At 37.1% G+C, this 14666-nt stretch overlaps 1 protein-coding gene across 1 annotated transcript; it reads left to right on the forward strand.

Moving 5' to 3' along the window:
- The first annotated feature begins 73 nt into the window (after positions 1–73).
- Positions 74–7284, forward strand: LOC140149207 (putative peptidyl-tRNA hydrolase PTRHD1). Its single transcript, XM_072171424.1, has 3 exons — positions 74–185; positions 4614–4715; positions 5318–7284. The coding sequence occupies exons 1-3, from the start codon at positions 87–89 to the stop codon at positions 5486–5488; spliced, it is 372 nt and encodes a 123-aa protein (XP_072027525.1). The 5' UTR covers positions 74–86; the 3' UTR covers positions 5489–7284.
- The last annotated feature ends 7382 nt before the right edge of the window (positions 7285–14666 follow it).

The following is a 14666-nucleotide window of genomic DNA, read 5'->3' on the forward strand; positions in this document are numbered from 1 at the left end:
AATTAAACATAATTATATCGCCCAACACGACTATAATTGATTGGGTGCACAAACGCAAATAGGGATCATCCCGGGGATCATAAATCATGGCAGCCTCCAGTGCAATACAACATGTTCAGTATGTTATTGTTAGAAGAGACCTGTTGCACACTTTGAAATGGCCTGTTGGTGCTGTTATAGCACAGGTTTGTAAACTAGAAGATCATGCTTTAGAAAATATGAAATCTAGACCGATTTTTAGCACTGGAATTAAGAAAATGGATATATAATATGGGGTAGCTGAATTCCTCAATACTCAAGTCACGGTCATCAGACACCAAATGATCAATTAGGTTCAATTCTTCACGTAGATCCCGTCTATTGTAGACGCACCCATGTTGCCATGGTTGGTTGGTTGGTTGGTTGACGTAGATCCCTCCTTTGAATTAGGAGCACCAGATTTCTTAGAAATCTGTAAAAGTCAGTAAGTCACAGTTTAGTGAATTTTTAAAATTGTCTTGCTGACACGTCGCAGCTAGTTTGAACTCTCCAACTCCTCTTCTTATCTCACAGCATATAAAACAATAAATACATAAAAGTTCAGTACATGAATACTCCCGTACAGTTATTTCACAAAAACGAAAATTCAATACTCGGTGCAGTCCATCAAAACATCAAATACTCGGTGCAGAAAAAAGTATTAAAAAAAAGTCCACTATTCTCGCTATGCTGAAATCTTGCCTGCTGCAGTAGAATTGGGCAGGCAAAATATTCTGTGCAGTTTCCAAATAGCTTGACATTCTCTACCACAGTAAAATGCAAATGAACATCGAGTACACTTTTTCAGGCCTCCAGGAGCAAGATATGCCGGAACCTTACAGTCGGGATTAAAGCACTGGTTTAAATCCAGTTCATCATCAGACTCTGAGTCCACTTCCAAAACCACTTTCGGTTGGGGGCCGGGTGTGGATATCCACTACGGCTGGGATTAGACTGGGGCACAGAAATATAAGAATTCACAGGAACAGGAGTATCCAATCCTTCAGCCTGATTACCAAGTTCAACAGCAGGTTGTGAATTCACGGGCTCTGCTGCTGTAAAAGATTGGTGAGGCGATGAATGTGATACTGTAGAGCCGATTGCCGAGCTCTTTTTAGCATTTATCCAATTCAACAGTCTCTGCTTGTCCCGTCTCTGGGTAGATGGTGATTTCTTCTTTCTCTTAATAGTTTTACTTTCTTTTGGTGATGGTTTGTTCTTGTCCGGATAAACCGGTGTATTTGATTTAGGCTGCTGCACAGGAGCTGGAAACTCAACATCCAAACCTCGCTGCTGCTGTCTGAAGCCGTCGTCGCTACACTCGGGTGGTTTTCGCCATTGGCTGTAGATGTAATGGTCACCGTGGCGGGAAATTTGAACCAACAAATGTCCAGGTAGATTTTCTCCCTATTTTGCTTCAACGTCCACACTGGGGGCTCGAGACTGTTGACATCAAGTGCCTGGAGTACCCTTTGTAGTTGTAGTCCCAATCCGGAGAAATTTGGAAAGTCCATTTTCTCGGAAGAGGAAGAAAAATAATACCACGGTCAGAGCAAAACTATCACACGTCCGCCATCACCAAATCATCATCAACATCATGGTAGATGGGGGCCGACATGATCATCCACAGTGTAATTTATTTTAGCCCAAGAACTCTGGCCATAGTATCCGTTTTTAAGGGCCAGAGGCACTTTACATTCGTGCATTCATCATACATTGAAAAATTTGTTGATGCTTGAACCATCCAGTGGCGTGCGCAAAAAGGGGACAGGCCGGGCCCACTTCGTATGGCTTCAGCACACTACACTGAAGGCTGCTGAGTGTTGTCTCAAATTCTCTAAACTTTCCCATTCACCACATCAGTAATCTTTTACTGACAGTTGTCAGGGGGGATAGTATTCAGAGAAAGTAAATAATTAGGAATTGTTTCCCATGTTTTTCCATGCCCACATTTTATTTGCTATCTTGTTTCCTAATCCGATTCTGTCAATGCATCACTTGGAGTGATACAGCCTACCACAAATAGCGCACGTGCTGCCTTTTTAGAAGGTCTGGCCCCGGAGGGGCCACTGCCATTACAAGGTGGACACCATGCTCGTGTACAAAAACGCGTAAAAAGGGTAGTTTTTCACGGACGGACACGGACGGGTGTCAAAATTGCCAAAATCGGGAAAAAAGGGTATACTTTTACAACAACTTGGATGTGTGTTAACGGTATATAGCATTTATTGACGTGTAGGCCTACAGTTAATATCTTAACCATAATAAAATGCATGATAGGTATAGTTGACTACTTTTCACAGTTTCATTTACTTAATTATTTTGATGATGTGAGCAAATGTGTTGTTAAAGGCCAGTAGGGCCTATATAATTGCTAAGAACATCTTGTGGCTTTATGCAAAACATTAATGAAGGCTTACAGTACTTGAAAAGGGTGTGATTTCAGACTTGATGTGTGGAAAACATGACAAAATACTTGTTTAGGGTATTCTGAGAACGAAGGATAATTACTTGTTTAGGGTCCATTTTGAAAGTCCATACATGAGCATGATGTCCACCTTCTAATGGCAGTGCCCCCCCCCCCCCGGGGGGTCTGGCATGTAGATACATGTATGTCTCCAAACTTTATTATCATGATTATGGAATGTGAGTGGCAGATGTGGAAACCCCAGGCCCCTCGTGCCCCATGCCCATTGACCCTTTAGTAGAATAGACCCCCATATTTAGACCAGCTTCTTTTATCCTATAACCCAGTGACACCCTTTTCTGTTTCCTAGCCCTCATATTTTTTAAGTCGGTCACCCAATGACTCTATTTTTGCAATCTTGTGAATGTACATACACATGTAGCTTCCACTTTACCCAATGACTTAAAATTTTGCATCCTGACTCCATATTTCAACTGCTTCAATCTAAGGACCCCCCTTCCATTTTACAGTTTTTTCCCCAAAAGCCCCCATTTTTTGAAAGGCCTTACTTCATATCATTATTAGACTATAAGCCATGCGTCTCTACGGCCCTTGGTTTTCCACTTTCGTTGTCCACCCTTGGGCAGAACATGAAAACACAACAAATCAACAGTAAAGATATGTCTGAATTGATATCCAAAAAGTTCCCACGTTTTACTTTACTCGTTTTGGAGTTATTCGGGGTTAAAAATGTGTTTTTCGTGATTTTTCCATTTTTGCCCAAAAATGTCAAATATTAAAATAGCTGTAACTTTCAAAATAAATTGAGTAGAAATTTCATTTCTATTGTAGATGTTACATATCACATGGATGTCTAACACTGGTGAATAAAAATGTCACAGCACAACTCTAAAATATAAAAAAATGGCAAAAACCATATTTTTGTGCTATTTTGGCAATTTTTGAGCTAAAAATGTAATTTTTGCATGGGAAAAAAATAAATTTATATATTTTATTGATTTCAAAAATATGTCATTATGTCAACCTAGTTATTCTGAACAAAAAAGTTAATGATGGTGAATGTCTGTGACCTATAGTTTTTGATCTATGGCCCTTTCAAATTCACATATGGACTAAAATAGCATGTTTTTGTTCATATTTCCAATATTACCCCCAAAAATGGTCCTTTATGGCCATTTTAACCAACTCGTGAGTTTTTGGAAAGTGGGAACTTCACTTAATAATATGAACATGTAATTGTACTTTAATGTTAAGCTATTTCAAGATCCACTAGTATGCCCACTACCGTGGTAGCAGCAATTTGATCTACTTTCAATGCAGTAAAATGATGACTAAAATGATTTTGCTGCATTGAAAGTAGTAAAATTGACGATATAATTGCTTCTGCCATGGAAACCGAGCTACCAGTGGATCTACAACTAGCTTAAAATGAGAGTACTATAATATATCCATAATATATGTGAAGTTCCCACTTTCCAAACACTGAAAATTGTGTTAAAATTACAAAAAAGGACCATTTTCAGCCTAATATTGGAAAAATTGACAAAAACATGCTATTTTAGTCCATATGTGAATTTGAAAGGGCCATAGATCAAAAACTATAGGTCACAGACATTCACCATCATTAACTTTTTTGTTCAGAATAACTAGGTTGACAAAATGACATATTTTTTAAATCAAGAAAATATATATTTTTTTTTTTTCCCATGCAAAAATTACATTTTTCGGTCAAAAATGGCGAAAATAGCACAAAAATATGGTTTTTGCCATTTTTTTATATTTTAGAGTTGTGCTGTGACATTTTTATTCACCAGTGTTGGAAATCCATATAACATGTAACATCTACAATAGAAATGAAATTTCTACTCAATTTATTTTTAAAGTTACAGCTATTTTAATATTTGACATTTTTGGGCAAAAATGGAAAAAAATCACGTAAAACACATTTTTAACCCCAAATAACTTCTAAATGAGTAAAGTAAAACGTGGGAACTTTTTGGATATTAATTCAGACATATATTTACTCTTGATTTGTTATGTTTTTATGTTCTGCCCATGACTGGACTACAGAAGTGAAAGATAAATGCCCATGTCTCATAGTCTATATGGAAGTGTCCCTGTCCTGGTTTTTGAATAACTTTAACAATAATTCTGCTTCTTTTTTTAGGCATGTCATGCTTGCACAGCTGTAATACACATGTACTACAATGATGAGAATGTCAAACAATATACTGACGACTTGGACAGAATGCACAAAGTAGTTCTGGAGGTAAGTGCTGCCATGAGTGCTACACTCAGACCTTGAATTTAATAAAGCCATATGCTTATATCACATCACAATTTTCACTCCAAAACTTGAGGTAATGGAGACTCAAGTTAGACAAGTTATTTTGAGGCCTGAATGTACGGATCATTTATGATCAATTTCAACTATTACTAGCAATAGACATGTGTTTAACATTCAAATTTCAAAGAGGGTTAAAAGGGAAGTATATTAATCAAGGGGCAGGGGGGGGGGGTACTCAAGTTTGTTTGAGTAGGGATGTGTTGCTGACAATCTGAAAGTGAACCCATCAGTATATAATAATTTTCCAAGAAATTTAGACACATCGCTATATACCAAATTTAACACAAATTTATGACTTTTCCTCCATTTTTTGGCAAATTTGAATACACCAAAAGCTGTCTACTACTACAGGGGGCCAAAAGTATGACCAGTATTTGTAGCACATCCCCTTATGGCCATTTGTAATAGTAATTTAGTATAGAACTATGGAGTGTGCGAATGATTAGAGGAGGGAATGAAAATGGGAGGAAAGACATGATTTTGGCTCCTTATTTACTGGGTTTATTTACCTCATTTTCTTGTAGGCAAAAGACGAGGAGACTCTAAGAAAACTGTCTGAAGATCTGACAGCAGATGATATACATCACAAACTGTGGATGGAACAACCAGAGAACATTCCGACATGCTTAGCAACAAAGCCTTATCCTAAGGAACATATTCAAAAGTATTTCAAAAAGTTGAAACTTTTTAAATGACTGATGAGAATAGGAATGGATCTGACTTTGGTTTGGCCAAATGTGCACAGATGATTGTATCATGTTCAGGTCAACTAATTTTAAGCATCTTTAGAAAGATCAAAACACTTGTTAGTTGATGAAACATATCTATGTTATTCTTGCTGAGTAGCCATCCTGAGGACATTCTAAGGAAGCAGTCTGTGTCTACTACCTTCAATGTGGCCTATCTCTTATCACCAGAAAAGATAATGCAATCATCATCATAGTCAGGCTGGCAATTGGATTGGACATGTCCAGATCTATTGTGGACTTGTAGAACCGTTGGGGACTGGCTTCAGTTTCCACAGGTGTACAAAAATAACTTCAAATTTATAAATGGAGAAAAGATGGGAGAACTATGATCTGCATGTTATACGTATATTGACCTTTCCTGATTTATTCCCACTGTGGGCTGAAGTACCAGGTGGCTACAATGTGCTGTTCCAATTACATCCTATGGAAGACATGACCTTAATCTTCCACACAGAGAGTGTGACTTACAAATGGGGTGATCTGAATGGGTGATTCCAATTGAAATCTACACCCCCTGTGTTGGAAATTAAGGTTGTGTCTTTCATAGGGGGTGTATTTATTTAAACTGAAATAGCCCAATGAGCCAGTAAGATCCTGATCATTATTTGATCAATTGGAAAGCATATAACTTGAATACAGTACCGTAAAACCTCATCTCCAAGCATATAGCGTTTTTGATGAAAGCTCAATTAATATGAAACAGGCGTGAATATGCCAATACAATAGATTGGTCTTACAATAAGATTTGTTTGTATAAATTATGCAAAATCTGTAATTTATTTGCTCAAACTCCATAATGGCGCCTGGATAAATTTAGTTTTCAACAGAAACACTCTATATGCTTGTAGACGAGGTTTTACGGTATAGGAATTGAGATATTGCTTGGATCAGAAACACTTGAGCTCCAAACATGGTGGAGCAATCTTGGTCTTTATGGGGTTACCTAAACTGAATAGAATACGATGTAATCATGTTTAATTTTAATGGTGGTTCAATAAACAATAAAATATAGAATTTAGTGCACATCTGTACAAAATTATTTTACACAGTTTTTGTTATCAAGTTTTTATCAATATAACTATATTTTATTACCTCCACAACCCATTATTCATGATTTGTTGAAAGGTGTCATGTGAAAGACCTTAAATTACAAAAAATGACACAACATCGAAGCGTGATGCCGTATTCTTGGTTGCACATACAATATTTATGCAATATGCACTGCCACTTGCCCTTTGGATATGCATACATGCTCCACCTTAAACAGCTTAAAATATTTAGGCAAAAAAGTGATATTTTCTCTTCAAATCACTCTATTTTGTGGTAATAGAATAGAAGTAAAGGGTGTAGCATTATCATCTACACCCAATGATGTGCCCTTGGCAGTAACAATGTTTAAGGATACGATACATGATTTACCGACAAGTAACTCATTTCGGAATGCGATCATGAATTGTGAAGAAAAAAAAAGTTTCCACATGCTTCGTTGAGACTCGAACCAGCGATTCTAAACTTCCTTCGATTACGCGTCTAGCGCTTTACCGCTCGGCCACCGTGGCAGTTGAGCGATGGAGTGTAATGATAAAAGATAAATCTCATAATGCCATCTTTAGCCTTTTGTTTACTAAAAAAAGACACGTTTTGTAAAGATAGATTAGCCGTTTTATGCATAAATAGCACGAACGTTTGGGAAAGGTTTCAAACAAATAATAAAGACACTGATGTGATGATGAAATTGCGTAAGTTGGGAATTATCTGTGTCGCAATGTTTTGTTTTGGTTTTAGGAATGTGACCTTAAAATTTACGACTTCATGACATTATCATTCGAAATCAACAAAAGATATTTCAACACTATATGTCCTGATTCTTTCTCTAGAATGTTTTGTACATGTATGTGAAATAGCTTCAACAATGGTTCGCTGCATAATGGTAAAAATATCCTTGACTCAAAAAAGGGCGAGAGGTACCATATTTACGGATTCAGGCTAAATTTAAAATTGATATAAAACGTTCGTTTTTTGATCAATTACAAAAATTAATTTTTGTCGTATAAAGAAATTGTATCTGGCGTGAATTACGCTACATTTTTTATTCCTAGGGCTCGTTTTATCTTTTCAGTTTCCGTAAGTCTATTGTTCAGATACGAAAACGCAAGGGATTTACTAAGTTCACTGTAACATGACTTCATTGTTAACTTTGAAGTACCAATCAGCTTATTTTCAAAAGAGGCAGGTGCTTATGTCAATAAAAGCGGAAGAGACAACACCGTTGTTTTTGATGGCCTAGCGCCCTCTCGTCTTTGATGCATGCCAATCCGAATGACAAAGTCCACTTTTTTCTGTAAAAACGTTGAAAATAAGCTCTAAAATCACAAAAGGCCCGCTTATGAGCATATCGCACCCCAATGCACTTGTGTAGGGCCACAGTGTCGCCTCTTCCCTCGTATCAATGTCTATCTCCCTATTTTGCTTCCTCCTGCCCACCCCCACCCCATGATCAGTCTCCCCACTCCCTCCCGGTCCCTCGGTCCCTACTCTCTCCTCTCGAGTTCTTCTCTTTCTAGTCTTTCCGCTCTCCTCTCCTCTCTTTCTTCCTCACCCCTCCCACTCTCGCTTGTTCAGTCTCAACTTAAGTATCTCCCTCCTCCCTCCCCTCGCTAAATTTATGACTGAAAATAAGCTCTGCAAAATAAACATTTAAAATAAACCCGAGTCTTGCATATAGGCCCAACCAATTATCAGCTTAGCTTGCCATGAATTAGGCCTGGCATTTTCGGGTAATTTTGTACCAGGGTACCAGCGCATTTTTTCGGGCGGGTAAACAGGGTACCAAATTGCCACAAAAAAAATTTTTTTTTTTTTTTTTTTTTTTTTTAAGTTTTTTTTCTTTTCGGTTTTGTAGTGTCGGTGGACCTAGACCTAAATGCTAGGATCATTCATGGTTGACCTAAAAAAAAAAAAAAATTCAAGATGTTTTGTATTTTTAATATGAAAATTGATAATTTGTATTCATATCATGGTCATGTGTCATATGGTGGGGCACATTTGCATTACAAGCACTGATTTTGATTATTTGTCTTCCTTTTCACTAAAATTGATACATATCTAAAACTATACATCTCATACCAGCAAAACTATACATTTTTGGAAAGCTTATGTTCCAAGGAATCCAACTATGCAAAATTGAAGTTGGTATACAGGGTGCGTAAGAAAATATATAGGGTGATATCATGAAAAATTTAATTTTACTAGTAAATTGATTATTTATTGCATTTGCTACTGATATCGAATACCTCAAATGAAATCTAATTTTGTGACAGGCCACACTATGAGCTTTAATGAAATGTATACTTTTGCTATGTTATGATTGACCAAAGTGGTGATACAGGGTGCGAAAATATTCGTAACTTCATGCACAAAATGTTGATTACATTTTTGAAAATATTTTCTTTAGAGTGTATCCTACATTTATTTTAACTGCATATTTAGATTCCTGGGGTAAAAAGCTTTCCAAAAATGTATACTTTTCCTATCTTAGGGTGTATAATTCTCAAGATACAACAATTGAAAGCCAAAACGCATGTTGTGACTGAAAATTTTGGCATTTGTGTGTAAGTGAATAGGAAAAAATTGTGGTTCTTGTGACTTGCAGTTCTCAGTGAATACTTGTAAACACAATTAGATAAAATTAATAGCTGAATATGAATAATGAATGAACAAGCTTTCATTTGAGGTATGATTTGCATGTATAGCACACAATTTGACAATGATATAATTAAAATTCAAAAAGATATCATGTCTTCAAAGCATTTGCCATAGAGATTGTACATACTCCTCTACCACTTATCCTCTACCACTTATCCACCAGGTTTACCTTCGTTAACATTTTAATATTTTTCACTAATTAAACGAATTTGAATTCCAAATTGTGAAACATATTTGAAAATTAGAATAATCAAGCTGTATAATGAGCCCAAACTTGATGCAATTGGACCAAGAATAGCTTTGTGACAACAAGTTAAATCAGAAAGGGGAGAGAAAAATGTAATGCCACCAGGTATTTTGTGGTCCCACCATAAGACACATGACCTCATACTCTATTAATGATTTTAAAATGCATTGAATTTGAATGCATTTTGAAATCATTGATAGAGTATGACATGAATACAAATTATCAATTTTCATATAAAAAATACAAAACATCTTGAAATTTTTTTTTTTTTTTTTTTAGGTCAACCATGAATGATCCTAGCATTTAGGTCTAGGTCCGGGGACACTACAAAACCGAAAAAATAAAAAACTTTATTTTGAATTTCGGGTACCCGGGCAGGGTATTTCATGCCCGGGTAATGTAATCACGGGCGGGTACCCATTTACCCGCCCGAAAATGCCAGCCTTACCATGAATAGAATAAATTATCTTTGCTCCAATGCAATTCTTTTATATTGCATTTCAATATAAAACATGTTTACTAAATCACCACTTGTACGCGCCTCATTGGGAGATATTTGACTATTTTAGACGATCGTTTCATCGCCAATATGAAAGACTTTTGCTTATAACTTGGCAACATGGTTAGTATATATTTCAATGCAAGACTTTTTTTACGAATCACTTACGTCTAGGCGTAAGTGCATATACACCAAACACATGTCAATTGAAGCCGTACAATTTACCGCGAATTTAGGACCGTAAAATTTAGACTCTTCTTTTGTCCAGATTGGCACCCAACCTCACATCTCAAGGTTTTATGTAAAAAATCAATATAACTTACCAAAACGAAAACTGAAATTCACGAGCTTCAAATTTTCAGTAACTAACAAAAGGCTAGAATAAAAGATTGGTCATACCTGGGAGACTACCACTTCAGAATAACAATGACTTACAAAAACTATTACGGATACGGAAACAGAAACTGAAAAGATAACTACGACGGTAGGGCTCTTTGACTCCTTCAAATAATTTTTTTAATGATAGAGTGAATCCCCTGGCCCTCTATAATTACGCACAAAAGATCGACCCCCAAACACGTGAATGAATCAATGAATGACTTCTCTGTGGAATTTGCTTATTTCACCTTGTCAGTGAACCTAACTTCTCTGGAATTTGCTTTATTTCACCCTGTTGTTGAGCCTGACTTCACTGTGAAACATGCTTTAATGTCTTTCGCTATGGAATGGAGTAAGACAGTAAAAACGCCTCCGTCGGGGTGTGTGTGTGTGTGTTATTATAGGGCTATCCACGGAGCCATCATATTCGTGGAGGCGCAATAGATTATGTAACACATTGTAACTTTGTGCCGATTAGATTTTCCGCCAAGCTATTCATCGAGAGGTACCCGTTTTGTTCAGGACAAAAGAGTTAAATCGGTAACTAACCTGACAGCGTATTAACGCTTTACCAGGCAGGCTACTGTCAATAGTGATCAAAAGAATGTCATGTAAAAGCGCCAACTTGAGTGAGAGGTAGGCCTACCTATTGTCCTTTTTCAACCCAAGGGTGTGACTGTGTGTTTGCCAGCACACAAAATCACACTTCACCGTCGGAGTACACTTATTTACCACACACCTTAGGCACCTCATTTAAATCAATTCAATAGAGTTGCTGATCGATTGCCCGTAACATGCCATGGCTGCTATGTATATAGGTCTATCTGTGTCACTTTCTGTGTCAATTATCCCCTTCGCAGTAGGCCTATATGTTGTTATCATGGTCAATAAAGTCAAATGGGTTTCCTAACCCTAACCCCCAGGCGGCGGATGACATGATCGAGCCGGCAACTCGTGAAACCGCCCGGCCGTATGGCATTTTCCATATACTCGGTTAGGTGGGGTTCATTATCGAACCCCAATGGTTTTAGCTTGTATTTATATTATTTATCAACATAGGCCTATTTGTTTGTGATATTTCAAGCGTTTTAAAATTTCACAATAATCCCATTCAATTACACGTTTGTCGATGAAAATTTACTGAATTTAGGGAATGCACGTCATACACCACCTGCTTACCATACACCACCTGCCTAACCCCCTAAGGGCTTTTCGGCGACGGGAAAGGAAAGAAGGAAAGAATAAAGAGAGAAAAGAAGGAAAGAAGTTGTTTGCTCTGGGTGGGATTCGAACCCGAGACCTCTCGCATGCCAAGCACTCGGTCGGCGACACTTTGCCACGGGTCTTGGGCTTCGCTGGCCAGCGAAACCGTGCCTATATATCACTTAGGGCGATTGCGTCATCACACCACGTGGGATGCATGCACGAACAGCGCATATATCAAGTAGTATTTTGTAGTATTCAGGCGGGTTAGGGTTAAGGGAAGGGGTTTGGACAGTATTTATTTTGGGACATTAGAGCAGATCAGACATATCGATTTGCATTCTGAATACGAAGAATGTCATTCTGATATCAAATAATTTTGATACACATTTTATGGCAAATCATTAAAAATTGATATTTTTGATATTTAGGCTAACAGTACTTGAAGTAAACTTTATAAATCGGATGATTTGTACTTAAAGTGTATGTAGGTGGGATGAAAAGCCGATGATCAATTGAAAATTTTGACTTTTCGTATGGAAGATATGGATTTTTTTTCCCAAAACACCAAAAACAATTAGGTCTTTTTGGGAAAAAAATTCATATCTTCAATATGAAAGGTCAAAATTTTCAATTGACCGTAGGCTTTTCCTCCCTGCTACATACACTTTAAGAATATATCATTATATTTATATAATTTACTTCGAGGACTGTTATATATCAAAAATTTGAAAAATATCAAATTTTTATAATTTGTCATAAAATTTGTATTATATTGTGATGTTCAAAAATGAAAATTATTTGATATCAGAAAGACATGCTTCGTATTCAGAATGCAATTCGATAGGTCTGAGGTGCTCTCATGTCCCACAAAAATACTGTCGAAACGCAATAAACGCTCATTTTAGATCCCTTAATATCACAAATAAAATTTAAAAGCCAGTAGAAAAAATACTGTCGAAAGGGAGGGGAAAGGGATTCGGAGGTGGGAGAGAAGGGCGATAGATGGAGAGATAGGCTACATTAATACGAAAAAGTAGAGGGAGGGGGCTAAAAAGTTAGAAAAAAAATCTTGAGGTATTATAATAGTGAACAGCACTTTTTGGCGACAGAATAATATTATTGTACAAATACGCATGAAGTGTGCTGAATATTTGCCATATTGAAGCTAAAATGGTGACATATGGTGCAACTTGACATTGGAACAAATTCGCGTGAAGAGCGCAAAAGTTGACATTTCATTAAAATGGCCAAACATGAATATTAGGTTAATTTGGCCAGAAACCAGCATTTTTGGTTGGTATGCTCCCTGGAATTTTGAGGTAATGGGTCTTTGGGAGCTGACGGCGTAACGGGAAAAGGGGGACTTTTTGGAGGTGCGAACAGTTAGAATCAAGGGGCTTTCTGGTTGAAAAACCCAGGAATGTGAGGAACGAGCAATTTAGGGGTCTTTTTAGCATGTTTAGAGCTGAAATTATCAAAATCAGGTCTTTAGGAGCTCTATTTTGGTCACATTTAAAGGGTCTTTCAGAATCGCGAAATCCAACTTCTAGCATACCCGTATGATCATTTGTGTTAAGTGCCCCGCCCCAGCAACTGCATTGAGGTTTTTTTAAATCAATTTCGGACATGAGAATGATCAGGGCTGGCCTGAGCTACATTCATTTATACCAGTAGGATTGTTTTTTATTCATATTCATGTAGTCACGTTTTTTAGTTTCCCCCTACTTTTTACATTCTTTTCTTTCAACTCTTGGGGCCCCAAATTTGAAACAGACAGTTTTCTTTTCATTTACTTATTTAGTTAGTTATTTTTTCTTCAAATTTTAGGGGCCCATCTGGCCTAGTGGCCCAATGGTAAATCATCCACACCATGTCATTAGGCCTACGTGCATCGTAATTTGCAAGTATTTTTTAAAGCGTCACATCATGTGGACCAGTATAACACCAAAGTTTTACATTCGGGCCTGATGTAAGCCTTCTGTCTTCTCCTGGCCACCAGGCTTAAACGTTATGGCCGGCTCTTGGCCAATCACAAACGCGGAAATCACACAAGTGAGTATGAATTCGTGTGAATTGAAAATAGCTCACATTTTATTAGATAATTTAGAATCAGCTTTAATAGTGGTGTTAACTACTGACATGACTGAAGTGTTACGACATTCCCTTTGATACTGTGTTTTTTGGTTTTTTTGCTATCTACTGGAGATAGGTCAAACTAAATGCATGCTGTCATCTCCTGAACGAGATATTTTAGAATCGTATCAGGCCTACTAGGGCCGGCTATCTCTACCGAAGATCATATTTTAAAGCAGTGACTTGCTTTAAAACTATCGTAATTAGCATTCTGAACAGGACGTATGTAGTATAAGAATAGAGATCAAGATCAAGCACGCGGTGAGCTATTATAATAGAGCTTTATATTATATAACTATATACAGTTCTATATGACTATAGGAACAGATAAACATGATATAAGAGTTCATGTCGATAGAGAAAAAATATAAGGGTAAATATAACTGCACTTCATGTTCCGTTTTACTTATCAATTCAATATACTCCCTGTGATTATTATACTCCCTACTTCCTATTCCAGAAAAATACAGCACTTTTTGTAATTAAAAAAGTATCCTGTTTTCCAAATCAAACAGCTAAATCCTAATCCTTTATTTAGTTTTAACTTGCAATGAAAGTTAAATTTTAATATTTGGTCAATTTTTGGAAACAAGGCCCAAAAACATGCGTTTTATGGTATTTTTCGTATGCTGTGACAATCAAGGCCAAAGACTTGTACAAAGACCAATTTCAAGTTATGCATTCGAACTCCTGATGACTGGCAAAAGGCGATAGTGATTCCTATCTGGAAAAAGAAAGGAAGCAAGAGAGATTGTGAAAAATACAGGGGCATCTCCTTGCTGAGTCACGCCGGCAAGATGTTCGCAAAGATCATAGAGAGAAGAATTCGACCCCTAGTATAGCTGCAACTAAGTGAAACACAATTTGGCTTCAGAAAAAACAGGGGATGTACAGATGCCATTTTTGTGCTACGACAGTTATGTGAAAAGTGTATCGAGTTCAACCAGGAGCTGCAC

The sequence above is a fragment of the Amphiura filiformis genome, chromosome 3, assembly GCF_039555335.1.
Source record: "Amphiura filiformis chromosome 3, Afil_fr2py, whole genome shotgun sequence".
Classification (NCBI taxonomy): Eukaryota; Metazoa; Echinodermata; class Ophiuroidea; order Amphilepidida; family Amphiuridae; genus Amphiura; species Amphiura filiformis.

Excerpts from the sequence above, each read along its gene's own strand:
- LOC140149207 (XM_072171424.1), top strand. The coding sequence starts at position 87 with ATGGCAGCCTCCAGTGCAATACAACATGTTCAGTATGTTATTGTTAGA. Across the intron at positions 186-4,613 it reads TTGGTGCTGTTATAGCACAG|GCATGTCATGCTTGCACAGC; the intron begins GTTTGTAAACTA and ends TTCTTTTTTTAG. Across the intron at positions 4,716-5,317 it reads TGCACAAAGTAGTTCTGGAG|GCAAAAGACGAGGAGACTCT; the intron begins GTAAGTGCTGCC and ends ATTTTCTTGTAG.